The sequence below is a fragment of the Phyllobates terribilis genome, unplaced genomic scaffold (assembly GCF_046119375.1).
Source record: "Phyllobates terribilis strain yellow unplaced genomic scaffold, ASM4611937v1 Scaffold_12__6_contigs__length_324123572, whole genome shotgun sequence".
In the NCBI taxonomy this organism is placed as follows: domain Eukaryota; kingdom Metazoa; phylum Chordata; class Amphibia; order Anura; family Dendrobatidae; genus Phyllobates; species Phyllobates terribilis.
The window spans coordinates 231260631-231278603 of record NW_027362772.1 but is presented as its reverse complement, the minus strand read 5'-3'; the positions used below and the strand labels follow the sequence as shown (position 1 = coordinate 231278603).

At 43.3% G+C, this 17973-nt stretch overlaps 1 protein-coding gene across 9 annotated transcripts in view; it reads right to left on the bottom strand.

The window, feature by feature from the left end:
* The window catches only part of CHD5 (chromodomain helicase DNA binding protein 5), a 277373-nt gene that overhangs the window by 172539 nt on the left and 86861 nt on the right, over positions 1-17973 (bottom strand). For all 9 annotated transcript variants that reach the window (XM_073656702.1, XM_073656704.1, XM_073656701.1 and 6 more), the window contains exons 5-8: positions 17524-17762; positions 14427-14548; positions 12811-12937; positions 11422-11594 (exon numbers count right to left, since the gene is read on the bottom strand). In XM_073656702.1, the coding sequence (XP_073512803.1) occupies positions 11422-11594; positions 12811-12937; positions 14427-14548; positions 17524-17762 (661 nt within the window). The remainder of the gene's footprint in view (positions 1-11421; positions 11595-12810; positions 12938-14426; positions 14549-17523; positions 17763-17973) is intronic.

Genomic DNA, 17973 nt, shown 5'->3' with positions numbered 1-17973 from the left:
GATTGTGCTGTGCATTCTCTATGGAATTCACCCATTTACACTGAATGATTGTGCTGTGCATTCTCTATAGAATTCACCCATTTACACTGAAGGATTGTGCTGTGCATTCTCTATAGAATTCACTCATTTACACTGAAGGATTGTGCTGTGCATTCTCTATGGAATTCACCCATTTACACTGAAGGATTGTGCTGTGCATTCTCTATAGAATTCACTCATTTACACTGAAGGATTGTGCTGTGCATTCTCTATAGAATTCACTCATTTACACTGAAGGATTGTGCTGTGCATTCTCCATGGAATTCACCCATTTACACTGAAGGATTGTGCTGTGCATTCTCTATGGAATTCACCCATTTACACTGAAGGATTGTGCTGTGCATTCTCTATGGAATTCACGCATTTACACTGAAGGATTGTGCTGTGCATTCTCTATAGAATTCACCCATTTACACTGAAGGATTGTGCTGTGCATTCTCTATGGAATTCACCCATTTACACTGAAGGATTGTGCTGTGCATTCTCTATGGAATTCACCCATTTACACTGAAGGATTGTGCTGTGCATCCTCTATAGAATTCACCCATTTACACTGAAGGATTGTGCTGTGCATTCTCTATGGAATTCACCCATTTGCACTGAATGATTGTGCTGTGCATCCTCTATAGAATTCACCCATTTACACTGAAGGATTGTGCTGTGCATTCTCTATGGAATTCACTCATTTACACTGAAGGATTGTGCTGTGCATCCTCTATGGAATTCACCCATTTACACTGAAGGATTGTGCTGTGCATCCTCTATGGAATTCACCCATTTACACTGAAGGATTGTGCTGTGCATTCTCTATAGAATTCACTCATTTACACTGAAGGATTGTGCTGTGCATCCTCTATGGAATTCACTCATTTACACTGAAGGATTGTGCTGTGCATTCTCTATAGAATTCACTCATTTACACTGAAGGATTGTGCTGTGCATTCTCCATGGAATTCACCCATTTACACTGAAGGATTGTGCTGTGCATTCTCCATGGAATTCACCCATTTACACTGAAGGATTGTGCTGTGCATTCTCTATGGAATTCACCCATTTACACTGAAGGATTGTGCTGTGCATTCTCCATGGAATTCACCCATTTACACTGAAGGATTGTGCTGTGCATTCTCTATGGAATTCACTCATTTACACTGAAGGATTGTGCTGTGCATTCTCTATAGAATTCACCCATTTACACTGAAGGATTGTGCTGTGCATTCTCTATAGAATTCACCCATTTACACTGAAGGATTGTGCTGTGCATCCTCTATGGAATTCACCCATTTACACTGAAGGATTGTGCTGTGCATTCTCTATGGAATTCACCCATTTACACTGAAGGATTGTGCTGTGCATTCTCTATGGAATTCACTCATTTACACTGAAGGATTGTGCTGTGCATTCTCTATAGAATTCACCCATTTACACTGAAGGATTGTGCTGTGCATTCTCTATAGAATTCACCCATTTACACTGAAGGATTGTGCTGTGCATTCTCTATAGAATTCACCCATTTACACTGAAGGATTGTGCTGTGCATTCTCTATAGAATTCACCCATTTACACTGAAGGATTGTGCTGTGCATTCTCTATAGAATTCACCCATTTACACTGAAGGATTGTGCTGTGCATTCTCTATGGAATTCACCCATTTACACTGAAGGATTGTGCTGTGCATTCTCTATGGAATTCACCCATTTACACTGAAGGATTGTGCTGTGCATTCTCTATGGAATTCACCCATTTACACTGAAGGATTGTGCTGTGCATCCTCTATAGAATTCACTCATTTACACTGAAGGATTGTGCTGTGCATTCTCTATGGAATTCACCCATTTACACTGAAGGATTGTGCTGTGCATTCTCTATGGAATTCACTCATTTACACTGAAGGATTGTGCTGTGCATTCTCTATAGAATTCACTCATTTACACTGAAGGATTGTGCTGTGCATTCTCTATGGAATTCACTCATTTACACTGAAGGATTGTGCTGTGCATTCTCCATGGAATTCACCCATTTACACTGAAGGATTGTGCTGTGCATTCTCTATGGAATTCACCCATTTACACTGAAGGATTGTGCTGTGCATTCTCTATGGAATTCACCCATTTACACTGAAGGATTGTGCTGTGCATTCTCTATGGAATTCACCCATTTACACTGAAGGATTGTGCTGTGCATTCTCTATGGAATTCACTCATTTACACTGAAGGATTGTGCTGTGCATTCTCTATGGAATTCACCCATTTACACTGAAGGATTGTGCTGAGCATTCTCTATAGAATTCACCCATTTACACTGAAGGATTGTGCTGTGCATTCTCTATAGAATTCACCCATTTACACTGAAGGATTGTGCTGTGCATCCTCTATGGAATTCACCCATTTACACTGAAGTATTGTGCTGTGCATTCTCTATGGAATTCACCCATTTACACTGAAGGATTGTGCTGTGCATTCTCTATGGAATTCACCCATTTACACTGAAGGATTGTGCTGTGCATTCTCTATGGAATTCACTCATTTACACTGAAGGATTGTGCTGTGCATTCTCTATAGAATTCACTCATTTACACTGAAGGATTGTGCTGTGCATTCTCTATAGAATTCACCCATTTACACTGAAGGATTGTGCTGTGCATTCTCTATGGAATTCACCCATTTACACTGAAGGATTGTGCTGTGCATTCTCCATGGAATTCACCCATTTACACTGAAGGATTGTGCTGTGCATTCTCTATGGAATTCACCCATTTACACTGAAGGATTGTGCTGTGCATTCTCCATGGAATTCACCCATTTACACTGAAGTATTGTGCTGTGCATTCTCTATGGAATTCACCCATTTACACTGAAGGATTGTGCTGTGCATTCTCTATGGAATTCACCCATTTACACTGAAGGATTGTGCTGTGCATTCTCTATGGAATTCACCCATTTACACTGAAGGATTGTGCTGTGCATTCTCTATAGAATTCACTCATTTACACTGAAGGATTGTGCTGTGCATTCTCCATGGAATTCACCCATTTACACTGAAGGATTGTGCTGTGCATTCTCTATGGAATTCACCCATTTACACTGAAGGATTGTGCTGTGCATTCTCTATGGAATTCACGCATTTACACTGAAGGATTGTGCTGTGCATTCTCTATAGAATTCACCCATTTACACTGAAGGATTGTGCTGTGCATTCTCTATGGAATTCACCCATTTACACTGAAGGATTGTGCTGTGCATTCTCTATGGAATTCACCCATTTACACTGAATGATTGTGCTGAGCATTCTCTATGGAATTCACCCATTTACACTGAAGGATTGTGCTGTGCATTCTCTATGGAATTCACCCATTTACACTGAAGGATTGTGCTGTGCATTCTCTATGGAATTCACCCATTTACACTGAATGATTGTGCTGAGCATTCTCTATGGAATTCACCCATTTACACTGAAGGATTGTGCTGTGCATTCTCCATGGAATTCACCCATTTACACTGAAGGATTGTGCTGTGCATTCTCCATGGAATTCACCCATTTACACTGAAGGATTGTGCTGTGCATTCTCTATAGAATTCACCCATTTACACTGAAGGATTGTGCTGTGCATTCTCTATAGAATTCACCCATTTACACTGAAGGATTGTGCTGTGCATTCTCTATGGAATTCACCCATTTACACTGAAGGATTGTGCTGTGCATTCTCTATAGAATTCACCCATTTACACTGAAGGATTGTGCTGTGCATTCTCTATAGAATTCACCCATTTACACTGAAGGATTGTGCTGTGCATTCTCTATGGAATTCACCCATTTACACTGAATGATTGTGCTGTGCATTCTCTATAGAATTCACCCATTTACACTGAAGGATTGTGCTGTGCATTCTCTATAGAATTCACCCATTTACACTGAATGATTGTGCTGAGCATTCTCTATGGAATTCACCCATTTACACTGAAGGATTGTGCTGTGCATTCTCCATGGAATTCACCCATTTACACTGAAGGATTGTGCTGTGCATTCTCTATAGAATTCACCCATTTACACTGAAGGATTGTGCTGTGCATTCTCTATGGAATTCACCCATTTACACTGAAGGATTGTGCTGTGCATTCTCTATGGAATTCACCCATTTACACTGAAGGATTGTGCTGTGCATTCTCTATAGAATTCACCCATTTACACTGAAGGATTGTGCTGTGCATTCTCTATGGAATTCACCCATTTACACTGAAGGATTGTGCTGTGCATTCTCTATAGAATTCACTCATTTACACTGAAGGATTGTGCTGTGCATTCTCTATGGAATTCACTCATTTACACTGAAGGATTGTGCTGTGCATTCTCTATGGAATTCACCCATTTACACTGAATGATTGTGCTGTGCATCCTCTATGGAATTCACCCATTTACACTGAAGGATTGTGCTGTGCATTCTCTATGGAATTCACTCATTTACACTGAATGATTGTGCTGTGCATCCTCTATAGAATTCACTCATTTACACTGAAGGATTGTGCTGTGCATTCTCTATGGAATTCACTCATTTACACTGAAGGATTGTGCTGTGCATTCTCTATGGAATTCACCCATTTACACTGAAGGATTGTGCTGTGCATCCTCTATAGAATTCACTCATTTACACTGAAGGATTGTGCTGTGCATTCTCTATGGAATTCACTCATTTACACTGAAGGATTGTGCTGTGCATTCTCTATGGAATTCACCCATTTACACTGAAGGATTGTGCTGTGCATTCTCTATGGAATTCACCCATTTACACTGAAGGATTGTGCTGAGCATTCTCTATAGAATTCACTCATTTACACTGAAGGATTGTGCTGTGCATTCTCCATGGAATTCACCCATTTACACTGAAGGATTGTGCTGTGCATTCTCCATGGAATTCACCCATTTACACTGAAGGATTGTGCTGTGCATTCTCTATGGAATTCACCCATTTACACTGAAGGATTGTGCTGTGCATTCTCTATGGAATTCACCCATTTACACTGAGGGATTGTGCTGTGCATTCTCTATGGAATTCACCCATTTACACTGAAGGATTGTGCTGAGCATTCTCTATAGAATTCACTCATTTACACTGAAGGATTGTGCTGTGCATTCTCTATGGAATTCACCCATTTACACTGAAGGATTGTGCTGTGCATTCTCTATAGAATTCACCCATTTACACTGAAGGATTGTGCTGTGCATTCTCCATGGAATTCACCCATTTACACTGAAGGATTGTGCTGTGCATTCTCTATGGAATTCACCCATTTACACTGAAGGATTGTGCTGTGCATTCTCTATGGAATTCACTCATTTACACTGAAGGATTGTGCTGTGCATTCTCTATAGAATTCACCCATTTACACTGAAGGATTGTGCTGTGCATTCTCTATAGAATTCACCCATTTACACTGAAGGATTGTGCTGTGCATCCTCTATGGAATTCACCCATTTACACTGAAGTATTGTGCTGTGCATTCTCTATGGAATTCACCCATTTACACTGAAGGATTGTGCTGTGCATTCTCTATGGAATTCACCCATTTACACTGAAGGATTGTGCTGTGCATTCTCTATGGAATTCACTCATTTACACTGAAGGATTGTGCTGTGCATTCTCTATAGAATTCACTCATTTACACTGAAGGATTGTGCTGTGCATTCTCTATAGAATTCACCCATTTACACTGAAGGATTGTGCTGTGCATTCTCCATGGAATTCACCCATTTACACTGAAGGATTGTGCTGTGCATCCTCTATGGAATTCACCCATTTACACTGAAGGATTGTGCTGTGCATTCTCTATGGAATTCACCCATTTACACTGAAGGATTGTGCTGTGCATCCTCTATGGAATTCACCCATTTACACTGAAGGATTGTGCTGTGCATTCTCTATGGAATTCACCCATTTACACTGAAGGATTGTGCTGTGCATTCTCCATGGAATTCACCCATTTACACTGAAGGATTGTGCTGTGCATTCTCTATGGAATTCACCCATTTACACTGAAGGATTGTGCTGAGCATTCTCTATGGAATTCACCCATTTACACTGAAGGATTGTGCTGTGCATTCTCCATGGAATTCACCCATTTACACTGAAGGATTGTGCTGTGCATTCTCTATGGAATTCACCCATTTACACTGAATGATTGTGCTGTGCATCCTCTATAGAATTCACCCATTTACACTGAAGGATTGTGCTGTGCATTCTCTATTGAATTCACTCATTTACACTGAAGGATTGTGCTGTGCATTCTCCATGGAATTCACCCATTTACACTGAAGGATTGTGCTGTGCATTCTCTATGGAATTCACCCATTTACACTGAAGGATTGTGCTGTGCATCCTCTATAGAATTCACTCATTTACACTGAAGGATTGTGCTGTGCATTCTCTATGGAATTCACCCATTTACACTGAAGGATTGTGCTGTGCATTCTCCATGGAATTCACCCATTTACACTGAAGGATTGTGCTGTGCATCCTCTATGGAATTCACCCATTTACACTGAAGGATTGTGCTGTGCATCCTCTATGGAATTCACCCATTTACACTGAAGGATTGTGCTGTGCATTCTCTATAGAATTCACTCATTTACACTGAAGGATTGTGCTGTGCATTCTCTATAGAATTCACTCATTTACACTGAAGGATTGTGCTGTGCATTCTCCATGGAATTCACCCATTTACACTGAAGGATTGTGCTGTGCATTCTCTATGGAATTCACCCATTTACACTGAATGATTGTGCTGTGCATCCTCTATAGAATTCACCCATTTACACTGAAGGATTGTGCTGTGCATTCTCTATTGAATTCACTCATTTACACTGAAGGATTGTGCTGTGCATTCTCCATGGAATTCACCCATTTACACTGAAGGATTGTGCTGTGCATTCTCTGTAGAATTCACCCATTTACACTGAAGGATTGTGCTGTGCATCCTCTATAGAATTCACTCATTTACACTGAAGGATTGTGCTGTGCATTCTCTATGGAATTCACCCATTTACACTGAAGGATTGTGCTGTGCATTCTCTATGGAATTCACCCATTTACACTGAAGGATTGTGCTGTGCATCCTCTATAGAATTCACTCATTTACACTGAAGGATTGTGCTGTGCATTCTCTATGGAATTCACCCATTTACACTGAAGGATTGTGCTGTGCATTCTCTATGGAATTCACCCATTTACACTGAAGGATTGTGCTGTGCATTCTCTATGGAATTCACTCATTTACACTGAAGGATTGTGCTGTGCATTCTCCATGGAATTCACCCATTTACACTGAAGGATTGTGCTGTGCATCCTCTATGGAATTCACCCATTTACACTGAAGGATTGTGCTGTGCATCCTCTATGGAATTCACCCATTTACACTGAAGGATTGTGCTGTGCATTCTCTATGGAATTCACCCATTTACACTGAAGGATTGTGCTGTGCATTCTCCATGGAATTCACCCATTTACACTGAAGGATTGTGCTGTGCATTCTCTATGGAATTCACCCATTTACACTGAAGGATTGTGCTGTGCATTCTCTATAGAATTCACTCATTTACACTGAAGGATTGTGCTGTGCATTCTCTATAGAATTCACTCATTTACACTGAAGGATTGTGCTGTGCATTCTCTATTGAATTCACTCATTTACACTGAAGGATTGTGCTGTGCATCCTCTATAGAATTCACCCATTTACACTGAAGGATTGTGCTGTGCATTCTCCATGGAATTCACCCATTTACACTGAAGGATTGTGCTGTGCATTCTCTATGGAATTCACTCATTTACACTGAAGGATTGTGCTGTGCATTCTCTATAGAATTCACTCATTTACACTGAAGGATTGTGCTGTGCATTCTCTATTGAATTCACTCATTTACACTGAAGGATTGTGCTGTGCATTCTCCATGGAATTCACCCATTTACACTGAAGGATTGTGCTGTGCATTCTCTATGGAATTCACCCATTTACACTGAAGGATTGTGCTGTGCATCCTCTATAGAATTCACTCATTTACACTGAAGGATTGTGCTGTGCATTCTCTATGGAATTCACCCATTTACACTGAAGGATTGTGCTGTGCATTCTCCATGGAATTCACCCATTTACACTGAAGGATTGTGCTGTGCATTCTCTATAGAATTCACTCATTTACACTGAAGGATTGTGCTGTGCATTCTCTATAGAATTCACTGATTTACACTGAAGGATTGTGCTGTGCATTCTCTATAGAATTCACTCATTTACACTGAAGGATTGTGCTGTGCATTCTCTATAGAATTCACTCATTTACACTGAAGGATTGTGCTGTGCATTCTCTATAGAATTCACTGATTTACACTGAAGGATTGTGCTGTGCATTCTCTATAGAATTCACCCATTTACACTGAAGGATTGTGCTGTGCATTCTCTATGGAATTCACCCATTTACACTGAAGGATTGTGCTGTGCATTCTCCATGGAATTCACCCATTTACACTGAAGGATTGTGCTGTGCATCCTCTATGGAATTCACCCATTTACACTGAAGGATTGTGCTGTGCATCCTCTATGGAATTCACCCATTTACACTGAAGGATTGTGCTGTGCATTCTCCATGGAATTCACTCATTTTTGACTGAAGGAGAACTAAATATGCTACATAATTGATCTGCTGTGGACTGGAAAATATGGAGCCTGCTCATTTTTTCCACTACAAGTGGTTGGTATTTTGTAAACTCCGTCAAAATGTATTGTACTCTAATTTGGTGAAAATTTGCAATGGAAAATCTGCAATGTGAATCTAACACTCATGAATTCCAACTAAATGTTTCTTACAGTTTCATCAAGGACAAGAAATTCATTGCATGGTAAGAAGTCATATATTTTTGCAATGTTTGTATGATTTTGTTTTCAAAATCTCTGTTTCTATTTTATAAGAACCTTAAAGGGGTTGTACCACAATTGGACGTTATCCCCTAGCCATAGACCGCTGGTGCCCCCAACCAATCCTAAGAACCGGGGATCTGAACAGTCATGTATGATTGGAACAGTGGTCAATCGTGTGGATCTCTGATCCATTCACTCTTAAGTCACGGCCCCACTATCAGTATTTGGTCAGTATTCGGTCAGTCTTTTGTCTCAGGAGTGGGAGCCAAAACCAGATGAGGAACAATCAGAGAAAAGGTATAACAGAAACAAGTCACTAATTCTGCATTTATCACCAACTCCTGGTTTTGGCTCCCACTCCTGAGAAAAAATATTGACCGAATACTGACCAAATACTGATAGTGGGGCCCGTTGCCTTAATTGGAGTGCGGATGACCAGTCGCACACAGCGCACGGCTACCTCCGATGGAGAATAAATGAAGCGTAGGAGAACATGATCAACCACCTCTCCATTCACACAGGCATCTTCAGAGCCCTGTTTCTCTGGATCGGTGAGGGTCCAAGTGGTCGGACCCCCAGCAATCAGGACGTTATTCCCTATCATGAGGAAAGGGCATGACTTATAAAACTTAGTGTAACCCCTTTGATTACTTGTAGCGAATATAAATCAATCGTGGACGCACAGGTAAAAAAATGGTTTCTTACAATTAGACAAACTGATCGCCATCGTTAAACGATCAGTAATCGGCTACATAGAAGCCGATCACTGATCGTTTAGTAGCCTGATTGGGCAAGCCGATCAGGATTGTGTGCGAGTAGGATATCATCATTATCGGCAGCACATCTCCTGTTTATATAGGACGATGTGCTGCTCAGAACAATGATTTTAATTCTGCTATGAATGATCCAATCACCTAATGAATGAGCGTTTTGCTTGTTCCTCGGACGATCGCCCGCATGTTCAGGCAAGCCGATAATCAGCCAAAAAGCGAGCTAACGAACGATCATTCATGAATATTGAGGACAGCTTCGTACCCACAGGAAATTATCAATGAAAGTTTCGATTGGTTGACAGCAAGCAGAGATCTTGAAGATTGTGATAAATTGATAATAGCATGGAGAATTGTATAGGTTACATTACTCTAATTTATTTGCTTTATTCAATTAATTAAGAATAACTCTTAATAAAAATTAAATCTAACCGCTGATTTTTTAGCTTGTTTCTGGTATAGCTGTTTCCGCTTCCATAAATTCCTCCATGGTAGATGTGTGTTGAGAGCAAAGGATGTGCCTTGCGAGTCCAGAAAAGCTGGGTGACCACCCATGTGTGATGATGAGACGATGATGGATTTTAGAGAGGTGCACTATTTTAGGGATTTGCTATTAGGCTCTTATGGGTCTGATAACATGGAAGATTGTTATAGATACAACATGTTCCAGGAACCAAAATATACACAACCTCTCTATATACCGAATTCACTGGGGACCTACTAAAATAGACTCCATCATCAATATTCATCTTATTTCTGCGCTCAGAAGGAGACAGCCGAGAAGTGACAATGAATCGCTCATCCTTCCAGCTGAGCTTATCTTAAATATCATTTTCCTTCATCTCTTTTTTTTTTTCAATAAAATATCAAAACAGAACGTTCAAAATGTCTTGAGATAATGATGGAGTCTGTGTGATATAGAGTGAGACATCAGAGTCTGCACCGTGAATAACACAGACAGGACGGCTACGGATTCATTCAGGAAATAACAATCCTGAATGTAAATCACAGACACTCAATCTCGGCGAGAAAGCAACCTGGTGGCCAATAGAAGTCATGATGTTACTACATTCCTATCTGGCCGGCTCCAGCAATGTCTTCTTCCGTCACCTTAGTATTCACTCTGCAGAGACGTCATGGCCAACATCAATGGATGGCGAGGATGCCAGTCTGGGGGCCCTGTTGTAAGTCCAGATCCCTGTATAGGAATTAAAGGGTGAAGGCCTGAAATCTGCTAGGCTGCCACGAAGTCTGCCCGAGGTTGCCTTTTTCATATGACAGCCTCAGACAGTTGTCCTGTTAGCAATCTCATTTTAACGGCTGCTTTCGATAGGCACCTGGCTGCCATGATGAGCCGTCTCCACCCCGCAGTCACATTGTGGGGAGCAAAAGGGCGATAGAGGGGGCTCATCCTTCTCTCTAACTGTTTAGATGCTACTGTTGTTATTGAATAAGGTATTTCTAAAAAATACATGGGTTCTAATGGGTAACGTTTCTCCTTTTGGAGAGTGACAAGCCAAGCCTGCCATGTCAGAGTGAGGAGACTTAAAGGACATGCATGTTCCTCTAAAGTTCTTGTCCTCTTCCTCTTTGAAGAGAGAATTTGCGTACTAAAAAATACATAAAACTTGATTCAAACAGTAGGTCATTTTCTCATGACAACTTCTCGAAACAATGGGTAATTGGCAGACAGAATGAAGAAGGCTCTTACACAGTGTGGACAGCTCCACTTGCCCTCAGGGGCTTTCTCCAGTTCTGGATCCAGGCAGACAAGGTGATAGGCACGAGGACACGTGTCACAAAGTATTATCTCTCCTCCCTGCTGACAGACTTCGCAGTAGTCCTGGTGGTCTGTTTCATATCCATCTCCTTCTCCAACTTCAACTAGAAGCAAGTGATATTATGAATGACGGATTCCCACTGGTAAAGACTTTTTTATGAGAATTTTCATAATTAATTTATTACATAATTTATGGCTAATCGAGCTCTAGATAATAAAGACGAGGGTCCTAATACAGCTTTAGGGCCACCTGGCTTAAAAGAGGTCCTCCGATCAGTATCCTCATTGAAACGTCAAAACAGAGAGAAGCTCAAAGGGCGTCTCTTGGCTCTGGAGGACCTGACATTTATTACACGGACAACCCATTGATTTTATTAGGCACGGTGTAATGCTTCATTTGCCCTATGGTGCTACCGAGGAATTGAAAAATTGCTGCCAGGTTGTTCCCACAGACTCAAGTTGATCACCGAGATATTTTCTACTCAGTTTATTTTTGGGGAACAAAAGGGGGTTGTTGACTTTTGACAATCCCTACTTGTTATGGTAGGTTCACACAACTGTTTCCTCTCCATCCGAGGTCTAAGGGGCAACATTTCTCCTAGTGGAGAGTGAAAAGTCAAGCCTGGCATGTCAGAGTGAGGAGACTTCTAAGCCATGCATGCTCCTCTGGGAAATTAATCTGAATATTTAACTCTCTATCTGAGAAAAATTGTCCGATTATGATAATCAGACTCTGATCAGAGTTGGATTCGATTTTCTCGACACGAATTGAATTCTTGTAGGCAAATCGTGCATGCGGTGATTTTTTTTCTCGGAACACTCAGTCCAAGGAAAAAAATCAGATATTGTCAAAATAAATAAATCCCCTATCAGTATGTCTTTGGAGTGTGGGCGGAAACTGGAAAACAAGGAGGAAACTCACACAAATAAGGAGAGAACATGCAAACTCATTGCAGATGTTGTCCTTAGTGGGATTTAAACCCAGGACTCCAGAGCTACAATTCTTCAGTTCTAACCACTGAGCCACCGTGCTGCTCTAAACATGGCATTGAGTGTTCTATTTCACTACAGCGCCACCACAGGGGGAATTAAGAATTACACAAATGAGTATTCCATATAATGTAGGACAAGACAGGTCCTCAAAGACAAAGAGACGCCCTTGTAACTACTCAAGGATGAGGATCGATAACAAGGAGATTACTCATTATCTCTATTCAACCTCTTACACAAATGAGGTCTGTAGTTATAGTTATGCCCCATCATGGCTGTTTTCCTGATACCCTAAAGGCATCTGAAAAAGAAAAGAATACAAATACTTACTCCTTTTACTCTTCTTCTTCCTTCGTTTTCCTTTCTTTCCTAGACCACCCGAAATATCCGACCGGACAGAGGCGCTATTGATACTCGCGCTGTCAAAGTCAGATTCCTCTCGCTCGTCCTCTTCACTCTGGATATACAAGCAGAAGTATGTGATGTATGTGGTCAGACTCATGGCCGCTCGCCCCCAATACAAACCTTTATTTCTGCTTTCTGCTGTTGATTAGTCTGATGAAGGTCTACGAATTTGGAAGTAACGTTGGTAAGTTGGTCGCCATGGTGTGGACTGGAGGAGGGGATTGTGACACGGGCTTATTATATAAGATAAATCATGTAATTATTAAATTACATTGAGGCTGTCTTCATTCATTGTGGGGCAGAGAGGAGCACAAAGAGCCCAATTCATCATTTATTGGGGGGGGGGTTAAAGTCAGTTTTTTTTGGGCCTTGACAATTTTTTGCACCAAATTCTTCAAAACAGCACAAACATTTCATGAAAAAAATGCTCTTTATTTTTATTGCTACCTGTTTTTGTTACTTCTTAGCTCGAAAATTCACATGTCCCAGAATTTAAGCCAAAATTTCAGATTTAGATAAAATCACTCCGGAACGCATTTGCAAAAATGTTGTGACTTTTTAAAAAAGGTCAGAATTAAAGGAGTATTCCCATCTCCAGAATCCTATCCCAATATGGAGTAGGTATAATATTAATAATATTATAAGCAAATACCTCCAATTAGAAATGTAGTATAGTCCTTCTGATTCATACCTCCAATTAGAAATGTAGTATAGTCCTTCTGATTCATACCTCCAATTAGAAATGTAGTATAGTCCTTCTGATTCACTATGTCGCTTAGTCCATTTGCAGGGCATTGCAGTACCTTAGATGTCTATGGCTACGACCACTAACTAACTGTCACTATATGAGTGGTCGTAACCATGGAAACCTAAGCTACTACAATGCCCTGCGAATGGGGTAAGCAACATAGCGAATCAGAAGAACTATACTACATTTCTAATTGGAGGTACTTGCTAATATTATTATTATTACACCTACAACATATTGGGAAAGGATCTTAGAGATGGGAAAACCCTTTAATTAATCAGCTGAAAACATCTGGAAACCTCGAGCCCAGCCCATAATAATGAACATAAAAACAGGAGTACGCATATAAAATAGACTTTCAAAAGGAGCACAATAAAAGAATAAAGCGCAAATGAAAAACTCCAGCAACTAGAGGAAAAAAAAGCACAAATAAAATAATAAATCCGGACCAAAATGTCTGTAATCTTAACGAGTAAGGTAATGGGGCACCTCTCTGACATCCCATTACCAACCCGAAATTAATGTACAAAATTAGTTATTTAGTGTCCTATAAAATTACGTTTTGTAGACATTAAAAAAAAAATTGTTAAAGAAGTTATGTGTATACAGAAACTATGCCGAATTATGTGTCTCTGTGCATCAGACAACAAATACCATAAGTTTTTAGTCTGCATCTATGGAGACATATAGGTTTGCACACAAGCTGCATACACAAAACGGTAAAATTCAGACTAATTGTATTGTCACTTCAATATTTATTTAAAAAAAATTTCAATCACGTTTAGGTACTTACCGAAGACCCTTTTCTCCGTTTGTTCACCATTCCTCCGAATTTAAACTTGAGGTTTGCAACTTTCTTCCCTTTCCCTTTCTTCTTAGAATCTTTGGATTTAGATTTTTTCCTAACACCAGGCCCTGGACATCAGACATTACAGAGATAGCAATACAAAGGAAATAAATATATTATAATGTATTAATCAAATGTTATTATAATACACTAGCTATTGAACCCATTCTACGCCCGGGTGGCGGGCATTTTTATTGGTATATGGTCTCCCATGCTGGTATGTGTGGTATGTGCTGCCCCCCTCCTGGTATTTGTGCTGCCCCCATCCTGTCCCTACCATCCTATCCTGGTATGCATGGCATCCCTCATCCCTATTCTGGTATGCATGGCACCCCTCATCCCCAATCCCGGTATGCATGGCACCCCTCATCCCCAATCTTGGTATGCATGGCACCCCTCATCCCCAATCCCGGTATGCATGGCACCCCTCAACCCCTATCCCTGTATGCGGGACCCCCCCCCCCCAATCCTGGTATGCGTGGCACCCCTCATCCCCAATCCTGGTATGCATGGCACCCCTCATCCCTATCCTGGTATGCATGGTACCCCATCCCTCATCCCTATCCAGGTATGTATGGTACCCCATACTGGTATGCATGGCCCCTCATCCGAATCCTTGTAGCATGGCACTCCTCATCCCTATCCCTGTATGCATGGCCCCTCATCAGAATCCCGGGATGCATGGCACCCCTCATCCCCAATCTTGGTATGCGTGGCACCCCTCATCCCCAATCCTGGTATGCGTGGCACCCCTCATCCCCAATCCCGGTATGCGTGGCACCCCTCATCCCCAATCCCGGTATGCGTGGCACCCCTCATCCCCAATCCGGGTATGTGTGGTACCCCTCACCCCCCAACCCTGGTATGCGTGGTACCCCTCACCCCCCAACCCTGGTATGCGTGGTACCCCTCACCCCCCAATCCTGGTATGCGTGGTACCCCTCACCCCCCAATTCTGGTATGCGTGGCACCCCTCATCCCCAATCCTGGTATGCGTGGCACTCCTCATCCCCAATCCCTGTATGCGTGGCACCCCTCATCCCCAATCCCTGTATGCGTGGCACCCCTCATCCCCAATCCCTGTATGTGTGGCACCCCTCATCCCCAATCCCTGTATGCGTGGCACCCCTCATCCCCAATCCCTGTATGCGTGGCACCCCTCATCCCCAATCACTGTATGCGTGGATCCCCTCATCCCCAATCCCGTTATGCGTGACTCCCCTCATCCCCAATCTCGGTATGCGTGGCTCACCTCATCCCCAATCCCGGTATGCGTGGCTCACCTCATCCCCAATCCCGGTATGCGTGGCTCCCCTCATCCCCAATCCCGTTATGCGTGGTACCCCTCACCCCCCAACCTTGGTATGCGTGGTACCCCTCACCCCCCAACCCTGGTATGCGTGGTACCCCTCACTCCCCAACCCTGGTATGCGTGGCACCCCTCATCCCCAATCCTGGTATGCGTGGCACCCCTCATCCCCAATCCCTGTATGACTGGCACCCCTCATCCCCAATCCCTGTATGCGTGGCACCTCTCATCCCCAATCCCTGTATGCGTGGCACCCCTCATCCCCAATCACTGTATGCGTGGCACCCCTCATCCCCAATCCCTGTATGCGTAGATCCCCTCATCCCCAATCCCGGTATGCGTGGCTCCCCTCATCCCCAATCCCGGTATGCGTGGCTCACCTCATCCCCAATCCCTGTATGCGTGGCTCACCTCATCCCCAATCCCGGTATGCGTGGCTCCCCTCATCCCCATTCCCGGTATGCGTGGCACCCCTCATCCCCAATCCTGGTATGCGTGGCTCCCCTCATCCCCATTCCCGGTATGCGTGGCACCCCTCATCCCCAATCACTGTATGCGTGGCACCCCTCATCCCCAATCCCTGTATGCGTAGATCCCCTCATCCCCAATCCCGGTATGCGTGGCTCCCCTCATCCCCAATCCCGGTATGCGTGGCTCACCTCATCCCCAATCCCGGTATGCGTGGCTCACCTCATCCCCAATCCCGGTATGCGTGGCTCCCCTCATCCCCATTCCCGGTATGCGTGGCTATCCTCATCCCCAATCCTGGTATGCGTGGCTCCCCTCATCCCCATTCCCGGTATGCGTGGCTCCCCTCATCCCCAATCCTGGTATGCATGGCTCCCCTCATCCCCAATCCCGGTATGCGTGGCTCCCCTCATCCCCCATCCTGGTATGCGTGGTACCCCTCACCCCCCAATCCTGGTATGCGTGGTACCCCTCACCCCCCAATCCTGGTATGCGTGGTACCCCTCACCCCCCAATCCTGGTATATGCATGGTCCCCTCACCCCACAATCCTGGTATATGCATGGTCCCCTCACCCCACAATCCTGATATGTTTGGCCCCCTCTTCCCTTTCACACTGTACACACATACAAAAAAAAATAAACAGTTATACTCACCTTTCTTCTCCGTACTCCAGCGCTGCAGCGTCCTGTTCTGCCGGAGGCCGGGGGAGGAGAGCGGCACCGGAGCACCGCACTGTCCGGCGCCATTTTGTTGAAGACACACTGTAAATGTGTCTTCAGTAAAATGGCAAAGGATAGCGCTATGCGCACGCGCCGATCCGACGCCTCACTCCTGCCCCCGGTCTCCGGCCAGAAGAGAGGCGCCGCGGCAACGCTCCTACCGGTCAGGTAAGTATGTAAGTATGGCGCCGGAGATCGCGGTATGTGTTCAGTGCCTACGCATACCGCGCGATCTCCGGCGCCATACACCTCCTCTTACCTGTAACGGCTGGATGCCTGCTTCTGTCTGGAGCCAGACTGCGCGTCACGCATGCGCAGTCTATCGAGGCTTCAGACAGAGGTACGCATCCCCGGTTATATTATAGATATCAACTTGAAAACTCAACATTTAGATTAACTAATGAGTAAAGAAATATATAAAAATGAAGGAAAATCGTACATAACTGCAATATGAACATTGCTTTTAATAAAAAAAAAAAGTTAAAAACTTAATTTCACCTCTTATTGCTGCCAATGTATACAGATAAATGCCATCAAGATCATACCTTTCCCTTCCTTGGTCTTTGCCTTTCTTATGGGAGGAGGCTGAGCAGGTGGCGGAGGAGCAACTAACAGCGGAGAAGCAACTGTCACAGTTTCAACTGCCGCAGCAACAGCCGCGGCCGCTGCTGCCGCCGAGCTGCCCTTCAGGGGGTTATTGGCACTGAATTCTCGCCATTTGGCACCCAGCACGGTCATCATCTTGGACATGGGAATCTTAGGGTTCTTTTTTGCTATTAAAGGTCTAAAATAGATAAAAAAGTAAATATCATCACACACAGGGACCTTAGTGGTCTTAATGAGGTTGTCCTCTACTCGCTTCCTGCTGCCCCTCTCTCCCACTCAACACCGGCTTACTGCTTCTTGTGGGTGGGAGAGGGGGTGGAGCGCTCTTGCTTAAATGATAGTGAGGACCACTGGCATGGTTGCGCTGCCGGGTCAAACTGTGTGCTTTC